At 43.1% G+C, this 10,007-nt stretch overlaps 1 protein-coding gene across 1 annotated transcript; it reads right to left on the bottom strand.

Moving 5' to 3' along the window:
* Window positions 1-7,639: 7,639 nt before the first annotated feature.
* Window positions 7,640-9,673, bottom strand: LOC139711714 (L-asparaginase-like). Its single transcript, XM_071623573.1, has 3 exons — window positions 9,598-9,673; window positions 8,927-9,032; window positions 7,640-8,027 (listed from the first exon to the last, which is right to left on the bottom strand). The coding sequence occupies exons 1-3, from the start codon at window positions 9,671-9,673 to the stop codon at window positions 7,640-7,642; spliced, it is 570 nt and encodes a 189-aa protein (XP_071479674.1).
* Between the last annotated feature and the right edge of the window lie 334 nt (window positions 9,674-10,007).

Here is a 10,007-nt window from a genome sequence, read left to right as displayed (position 1 = left end):
CGTGGTTGATGAGTTTGTTGGAGTGTACTTGAACGGTGACGCGAGGGAGGAAGAATGGTCGTATACCTCCCTTGGTGGGTGTTGGGGTGGGGATATATTGTCATACTTTAATTCATTTCGATCATAAATTATCTTCATGTTGGGGAAAAATCTATGATCATGCATAGGCTGAAATTTTAATGATCACCAAGAGATATGATTTACGAAGAATTTTGTTCGACATAATTTTACTATATGATAATCTTATGTTTTATTCTTATAAAAAAAAAAAAAAAACTGTAGCGTGGGGATTCACGGGAGGCCCGATTTATTCGCTGTCCATCGGGGAACATTCGTAAACCACGAACAGCACCGGTCAGCTGATATGTGCATCGAAGCATACTCTCATCGGTATTACACGGTCCACTCCAGTTGAAATTCTACGGTGTAGATTTACTTATAGCCAGAGAGCTAGCGACTACTCAATTAACCCCATCAAGCCCAAAAGGTTTGACCCCTCAGAGTTGCTGGGGCCACCCTCCTCATTAACAAAATGCGCGTCAGCCTGGTCCCGGAGGCGTTTTTTTTAAAGACGGCACAGATTGGGGCATGGCGCGTGTTAAACCTATGGGAAAAACGTTGGGTTAGGGTTTTTGGTTATGGTTAGGGTTAGGGTTAGGGTTGGGGTTAGGGTTAGGGTTAGGGTTAGGGTTAGGGTTTGATGGTTAGGGTTAGGATTAGGATTAGGGTTAGGTTTAGGGATAGGGTCCCCGATAGATTTTTAGTTTCCCCAATCTGTGCCGTCTAAAAAAAACACGCGTCCCGGAGGGCGGGTTCCGCCCCCAGGGACCCCCCGAAAAGGGTCCTTGGCGGGTGTAATTTAGGGCCTACCCCATGGAGCCCATGAACCAAACTTGGTCTAAAATAATGTCCTATGAGTGTACATCATTAAGAAAAAAAAAACAAATAATAATAATAAAAAAGACAAAAAATCTGGTCGGGAAAGGGGTAGCCAGACCGCTAGTTTATAGGCACAAACCCTTGCTGGTTGTTTAGCTGTCTGCGTCAAGACTACACTTTGCCATAGGCCCTGTACTGTAGCGTCTCCCAACAGTCTGAGGGACAGTGTAGTTTGCAGGCACAAACCCTTGTTGGTCGTAATAGGAGTCTGCATGTGCCAAGACTAATACACGTACCACTGCACTGCAGCCTTGAGAAGCTACAACACAGGGCCTATGGGGCAGTGCCGAAGTGGTGCATACAGTAGTCTTGGCGCAGACTCCTCTACGACCAACAAGGGTTTGTGCCTGCAAACTAGGGACAGTGCCAGTTGAGTGCATGTAGTATAGTCTTGGTGCAGACTCTTTTATTCCCAACAAGGGTTTGTACCTGCAAACTACCCGGTATACCCTGGGACCCAGGGTAGTTTGCAGGCAGAAATTGACCAGGCACAATAGAACACAAACACACATACACACACACACACACACACACACACACACACACGCAGGCACATACGCTCACATTCCTTCATGTAAATACATACCGGTATACAAAAAATGTCATACAGACATGATACCTTGCACATGATAAATGTCAGACCTACTTTAAAGACCTAATAAAATGGTTTAGGCATTTTTTTTCTCAATGATGTAATAATATTAAATGTTAAATTCTAAGTAATTCTATGGTTGTGCGGGGTTTTTTACTGTTCTGAATTTTGTTCTATATTTGTTAACATAATGGATGCAATTTCCTCGGTTTTGGAAAACTTGCTATACTTTCACCGCATGCGGCGCACTATCACTTCTAAATTGTGATGACGTCTAAGAACGGAGTCGTTCATGGCCAGTCTAGCCGTAGCCAGCGAGCTGGCAAGGCTATGCTAGCGCAGCGCAGCGACAGCCGGCCGGCGGCTGCACTGGTTAGCGCTGGCGGGGGAGCGAGCTAGCGAGCGCATAGCAGGTGCTGCGCTGCACTATTGTCATTGGCTAAGCCTTCAGACAAAAGAATATGTAATTAACTGTATCGGATTTAATACTGCCAATAATACAGATTACTTACTGTGGTACGCTTGGATATCCATTATTTTCGGCAAACTCGTGAAATAGGCCCCACCACTGCGTGTCTGTTCTAATAGTAATACTACGGCGACTCGCCTGTTTCAACCCCACCGTGTGGCGTTCATCTCGGTAGGTAAGCACGGCGGTGGGGCTGCCTTCCACAGTGAATACTCGTGAATGCGGCGAAAATGACTTCATAATATGGCCCTCGACTAATTTAACGGTCAATTTAACCATAAATACAACCCTACCTAACCCTAAACCCAAGGAGGACCTACCCTTGCTTGCTATAAACGCACGGGTACGGTGCACGCGCACTGCGGTGGGGCCTATTTCACGATAGCCCCACCACCACTGCGTGTCTGTACTAATACTACGGCGACTCTACTCGTGAATCCAGCCCCACCGTGGCATTCATCGGTAGATAAGCACGGCGTTTGGGCTTCCTTCCACAGTATGATTTTTAGCATAAAACAAAAACTACTCGACCAAAACTGACGATAATTCTTGGTATTGTTTTTCTTAGAAAATGGCGCATCTAAATTACTGATAACAAATATTGCAGAAACTGACTATGGGAAACTGGTTAGGCCTTTTTTTTTCCTTTTTTTTTTTGGAGCCACGACCCACCCTGTAACAACATATCCCCCTAACCGTTAGGCGTTAGAGTGTAGCCTCTGTACTACTACCAAAGATTCTGCTATTACTACTTACTAGTCTACTAGACCTAGTGCCGTAGTGGTAATAGTACTACTACTAGTAGACTACTACTACAGTAGACTACTATAACTACTAGTAGACTGTAACCCCGGGACGCTCCGTATACACAGTTACACACTGTGGGAGCGTCCTGAGTCAATAGAGTGCTATATCGGTAAGCTTGAAAAACATACACAGTCTGTCGCAGATTTTCGCACCTCCGTAGGTTTCGAATATCAGGAGGAAAAAACGTACTTTTATAGTATACATAAGATTCTTATCTAATTAATACCCTTCGTTCACCTTGTTCTTGTTCACATTGGTCCAATGATCTTGAAAAAACGTTTTTTTTTCACGGCCATATACGGGTCCGTAGTCCTAGCTCCCCATCCCATTCACCATTTTCGAAATCAGTATGCAGTACACTGCGCACGTAAATATTCATGTGCTGGCGGAGTCGCAATGCGTTTAGCCTTCTGACAAGGCGTGCGCGCGCGCACCCACCCAGAAAGCAACGCAATATACAGCGAGAGGGTTTGCCAACAGCATGATAAGGCCTTGCCACAAAGCTACACGACTTGATGGCCAGCGCATGCGCACAAATCTCAAATCCATTTGCTGTACAAGATGTAGTTCTCCCGAGTTCCTCTCGACCGAGTCGCATTTAACTCATCAAACCGAGCAGAAAGGGACTATTACCAGAACCAAAAGTTGAACGCAGTCAGTCTTCAACATTACATCTTCACCTGTAAGTCTTCATATTGCGGAATTTTTGCGATTTCATATTGATTTTTAGGCGCTATACTTCGCCTGTCATGATCATGTCTGCTACAATGCGCAGCCCCAACACTGCGTGTTGGGGCTGGTCGCAGTTAAGTAGACTGCTACTAGATCTACTACTAGACTACTACTGGTAGTTTAACTTGTAAGCGCCGGCCGACGGGCCAGGCCACGGCCGGGACGCTCCCGCTTGCTTGCTGCGGCCGAAGTAGCCGCTCACTTTGTGAGCGAGCTGGGCCTGTTCTTCTTATTTGTCTAGTAAGTAGATTAGATTCTAATCTACTTACTAGACAAACAGTTACAACTTACAATGTCAATCATGTAGAATACAGTATATCCTTTCTAAGGTTAAACTATATGGGGGCATACCAGACATACCACTCTGTATTTCCCAGGCGATCGTTTCCGTGAGGTCTATTCTCGGGCTTGGTGCCATGTTCATACGCTCTTGCACTGGCAGCGGGGGAGATGCAGCTGGTTCATATCGGTAAGGTGCAGCCCCACGATAACGTTCTGGTTCATCGGCTGCCTCTCCCTCCCCATCTTCCCCTTCAACTTCATGTGCCTCCTCTTCTTCTCCGCTATCGTCAGAGCTGCAGTCTTCATCATCATCATCAATGTCGAAGTTTACCCATATAGGGGAAGACATTATGCTCGAGGTACCAGGTATCTGTGCAAGCTAACTTAGTGATAATGTACGTGGTAATGCGTACATGTCGACAGTCAGTGGGTCGACCGGGAGCGCACATCCCGCGGGGCCCGGGCCTGGCCGGGCTAGCTATCGTGTACGCGCGTGTACCAAGCTAGTAATCTGAGTGCTTGTGCTGAGCGGCGTCTGCTAACTGAGCACAACTCCGTGCTTATACGTCATCAATCGGTTCAGGGGTGTTGGTCACGTGACTATCTTTTTCGCAAAAGCTTGCAACGGGGTCCTCCAAAAATGTGATATTTGGGGGAGTTTCTAGAAGCGATAAAAACCGGAACGACACTGACAACATATTTACATTGATAATCATGACATATATTTTACATTTCTTTTGCATATTAAAACATTTTGCAAGCATTTTATTAGGTCTTTAAGAAGTTCATACCTTTTGATTATTTTACATGGATGCTATCAATGGACATTTCAGCAGGGACACTAGAGAGAATTTAAAATTTGTGTGAAATTGTGTCATGTTTTACTGGCCACACAGGCTGCTCATCCTATACAGTGTATCTATTATAATATGTATATGCCACAAATAGTTTTTTTCAAATAATGCTAAAAAAAAACCCTTCGTTGTCTACTATACAGTATGATGTATAACTTGATGTGTAATTGCCACACTTAATGGCAACTAAATCATAAGCATGAACTAAATTGTAGCTGTATGTGACTCCCTGAAAGTTTATTTTCTTTCTTCTTTTTTTTCGGGGGGGGGGGGGGAAGGAGTATACAACTGAGTATCTCATAAATGAGTAGTTGACCAAAATGCTGATATAAAGAGAACACAAAAAACAGTCACTGCACATCCTCTGGGCATGCATGCTATAGTTAAACGGGAAAAAATGAAGCTAGCGTTTCATTCAGTTGGTAATTTGACGTTTCAACTTTGTGAGTAATGTCCAGGGCTAATGGCAATCATAAACTATGTTTGCAGTATGTGACACCACAAGTTGAGTTTTGTTTGTGTGGGGCTGGGGAACTGAAGATAATGTATCTCCAGAAATAAGCAGAGACTCCAACCCCAATCACCTTCTGATCTGGAGATTTGCCCGCCCGAGACCCCTAGCAACGGCGGGAGACTCCAAGTTGATGTGTGCGAAGCGCGAAGTTCCTAGGGTTCATGATGTTCTGTGGTGCTATCTAAGACTTATTTTTTTCAACATACGATATAGCAATAAGTAAGAAATCCTTTCCACCGGAAGACACAGACCCAGGGCGGGAGAAATCAAATCTCAAGCGGGAAAACGGGAGATTTTGCAAAAATGGGCTTTCGGCGGGAGATCTCCCGTCGAAAACGGGAGAGTTGGAGTCACTGAATAAGGAGTTGACAAAATTGCTGATGTAAATAGAACACAAGTTAGATCAAGTTCACACTCTCAGCCTGGATGCTTCAAGTATATTCAAAGGGAGCTAGTCAATGCTTCAACTTGTTGTGTACTGACCAGGGTCAATGGCAGTCTTTGCAGTATGTGACACCACATGTTGAGTTTTGTTTGTGTGGGGCTGCGGAACTGAAGATAGTGTATCTCCAGAAATAAGGTGTTGAAAAAAGTGCTAATGTAAAGAGAACACAAGATCAAGTTCATACTTTCAGCCTGCATGCTGCACGTATATTTAAAGAGAGCTTTCTAGTCAATGCTTCAACTTGTGTACTGACCAGGGTCAATGGCAGTCTTTGCAATATGTGACACCATAATTTGGGTTTCGTTTGTGTGGGGCTGGGAACTTAAGGTAAAGTATCTCCAGAACCCAGAAGTTTACAAAAGTGCTGAAGTATTACAGCATTCTGTATGTTTTAAGGAAGTTCAGCAGTACATGTACACAGTCTATGTAGAACACCATAATTATGTGTAAAGATGTATTATTGTCCAAAACAATGAGGTGACATGCACTACTGAGTTTGAGAATTGATGGATATTATTTCTGATTTTTTTTTTGTGTAATACATAAAGGGTGGTTTTTTTTATCAGCCAAAACCTAAAAGAATTCCCATTTTAAGATTTTCAAAAGAATCATGTATGGATTGAGACTTGGAATTTGCATTTTGAATGCAAAAAAAAAAAAAAAGAGTCAGAAAAGGAAAATCTCCAAGCTGTATCCGACATTCTGTTATTAACATGAACTTTATCAAAGTTATGTTTAATGCACTGATGATGATATGGTTTACTTCAATGTGTTATACAAATGGCCTTAAGTGCTTCTGTGGTTGGTCTGAAATTGAAGTGTACTCACAATGAAAGGTTTATTTCAGCATTTTCTGAAAAGCTCCAAATGTGTCTCATAAGGTGAATACATAGTAAAGGACAAGTAGACGATGGGGCCGGTAAAACATGATACACATTCACACAAATTTTAAAATTTCTCTAGTGTCCTTGCTGAAATGTCCATTGATAGCATCCATTTAAACAATCAAATGGTATGAACTTCTTATAGAGCTGACATTTATTGTGTGCACGGTATCCTGGCTGTAGAACCTATATGACATGTTTTGTATACCGGTATGTATTTACATAAAGGAATATGTGAGCGTACGTGCGTATGTGTGTGTGTGTGTGTGTGTGTGTGTGTGTGTGTGTGTGTGTGTTTTCTATTGTGCCTGGTCAATTTCTGCCTGCAAACTACCCTGGGTTCCAGGGTATACCGGGCAGTTTGCGGGTACAAACCCTTGATGGGAGTAACAGAGTCTGCGCCAAGACTACTACATGCACTCAACTGGCACTTTCCCTCAGACTGTTGGGAGACGCTACAGTACAGGGCCTATGGCAAAGTGTAGTCTTGACGCAGACACCTAAACAACCAGCAAGGGTTTGTGCCTACAAACTAGCGGTCTGGCAACTCCTTCCCCGAAAAGATATTTTGTCAGTTTTTATATTTTTATGATGTACACCCATAGGAAATTATTTTAGACCAAGTTTGGTTCATGGGCTCCATGGGGTAAATTACATCCTCCAAGGGCCCTTTTCGGGGGGTCCCTGGGGGCCCAACCCGCCCTCCGGGACCAGGCTGACGTACATTTTGTTACTGAGGAGGGTGGCCCCAGCAACTCTGAGGGGTCAAACCTTTTGGGCTTGATGGGGTAAATTGAGTAGTCGCTAGCTCTCTGGCTATTACACAGAGATCAGCGGCAAAGCTGTATACAGTTCGTTACGGGGAATCTCGAATAAATCTGAGCCTTGCCAGCCTTCTCACTCCGTGGTATCCCTTACAGGGTCTTTAATGAAAGGAGGAAATTATACAGAATATCTTTCAAATAAAAGACTAGCACTTTACCGAGTGTGTGATCGGGTTGGGCAATATAAGTTCATACTTTCCTTCATTATCTTGTCTTCAGATTTTGTTTGAAAAACGGTATATGATTAAGTATAGATTGAGATCATTTTTTTTTTAAAGCTGGTGTAATGAAGTGTTCTTAAATGTATTCTGTATCAATGATTATGACCACCTTTCGTCTTCGCCTTACCTCGGCTATCACCAAGCCATCCTCAGGCCGAGAGTAGCTGGCCATGGCAAGGGCGCCCAACATGTTGTTCTCTCCATCGCTGCGGAACTCGGATAGCGGAATCTGCGAGCCAGTGATGACAACAGGCTTGGAGAGGTTGTCGAGCATGAAAGACAGAGCCGACGCCGTGTAGGCCATCGTGTCCGTGCCGTGTAGGATCACGAACCCGTTGAAGACGGTGTAATATCGTAGGATATCCTCTGCCATGTGCACCCAGTCCGCGGCGGCGATGTTACTCGAGTCCTTGATGCACTCCCACTCCAACATGCTGTAGAGAATGTGGCTACCATCCTGGTTTCTATGGATACCATCACAACGGTGAAGAGTTTAAGCATTATGACGTAATCTCCACAAAACCCTGACAAGTTTACATTATTGGGGTTATCCCACGAGACGGACATCCACGAGTCATACAGGCCACGAGTTCGACATTAGAAAAAATGTCCATGAGTCATACTCTATAGCCCACGAGTCATCTCGACACGAGGCAATTAAGACCCATGGGTCCGACATTATAGGCAAGCAAGGCACACGAGCTCGATACTATAGGCAAAAATGGGCCAACGAGTTCGACATTACATCACCGGGTTTAATGTGTCGGTCTCGTGGGCTTTGTTTGCCTTATAGTGTCGGACTCGTGGACCTTGTCAGTCCCTAGTGGCGGAATCATGGGCCTTTAAATCGTTTGCCTAGTGTCGAGTTCATGGGCTGTATGACTCTTGGTTGTCGAATTCGTAAAGTGCAGCATCCACATTATTGGCATCTTAAACGGTCAGAAACATCTGTCGATTAGGCTCTACAGAAGTCATTCGTAAAAGTGCTTCCCCAATAGCTGTTAATGGTGATAATAATGCCAATGTTTTATAATCATCATTTATTGAATAGTCATTAAGTTATCAGTCATAACGAAATTATTTCCTGCAATGCACATTACATCTTTGATTAGAATGTAATATATGTATTTACCTCACTGTGATTCTTGTGTCATCTTGACTCGGAAAGAGTTCAGGGAGAGGTAAGTTAAGATAGGATGACTAGACACAGCCAAAGTGAAGTTCAATTTATGGAATCCATGGTATGCAGATTATTATTAGATATCCTCTATTTATTGTCTGAAAAGATCGAAAAATATCAGCCCTTTTTGTAATGACATTGACATCCTTATCAGGTATCGGTTGAGGTATTGAGGGTAATTACATGAGATCATAAGTGCTGAGGCCCTCGATACTGTCCGCTGGCTTGCCGTACACTGTGGGCGTTTTGCTAATGAAGTCTGGCAAATAGTGTTTCACTGGCACCAAAACTGCAAACACGGAGGAGAAATATTCATTTAGTCAAGGACATCTGTACGACTGCATCTACAAACACACACACAAACACACACACACATACACACACACACACACACACACACATGTATGCATGCATACATCTATGTAATTGATATATTGCATTGCAAACGCCATATTCATGTTTCACTGCTAATACCGCCGTGCATGTTAATTTATATCAGATTGCTGTTGGTGTTGGAGTGCATGCTAATCTATGTAATATCGCTGTTTTTGCTTTATCATGATTTTGTTCAAGTTTTATTACAGTTGGTTGCTTTTCGTTATGTTGATTTCCAAATGCCCTGAAGGAGACCCGTCAAGATGTCGAAAGCTGATGGCATTAAAAACATTAAACTAACGCTACGTCCGATGGCTACTTCTTCCAGAGCGGCACAGTTAAAGAGAGAGTGGGAGAGAGAGAGAGGGAGAGAGAGAGAGAGAGAGAGAGAGAGAGAGATGAGAGGGAAGGAGAGAGGGAGAGAAAAAGAAGGAGATAATTATAATGTACTAAGAAAAGAGTGTTTCCTATTGACTCACCTCCATTCACTTTCTTCATCCCAATCGTTCCACCAGTGTAGATGACAAGAATCTTAGGAGTTTCTTTGGTTTCCATGGTTACACTGTTCACTGCGGCAGTCATCTCAATATTGCGCCTCGTAAACTTACTGTTTAATACAAAATATCAATTAAAGATACTATTTGAATGATAAAGGTGGTTAATTTTACGTCGACTATCTCAATACTCTGTAACTCTTGCGATCTTTTTAATATACACAGATTCAATTAAAATAACATTTCATTCATTTCATTTTATTTATTTCATTTCATTTCATTTATTAAGTTCCACACATGTCACATTTGTGACATACATCTAAAGATCAATGGCTAGTAACAGATGATTTGAAAATTCAGTGTATGCAGACTTTAAATAATACTTCATGATACAA

Source organism: Diadema antillarum, unplaced genomic scaffold (genome assembly GCF_040938485.1).
Source record: "Diadema antillarum isolate AM-2024a unplaced genomic scaffold, OU_Dant_1.0 seq00001692_RagTag, whole genome shotgun sequence".
In the NCBI taxonomy this organism is placed as follows: domain Eukaryota; kingdom Metazoa; phylum Echinodermata; class Echinoidea; order Diadematoida; family Diadematidae; genus Diadema; species Diadema antillarum.
The sequence above is the reverse complement of the archived record's forward strand: the minus strand, read 5'-3'. Positions and strand labels throughout refer to the sequence as shown.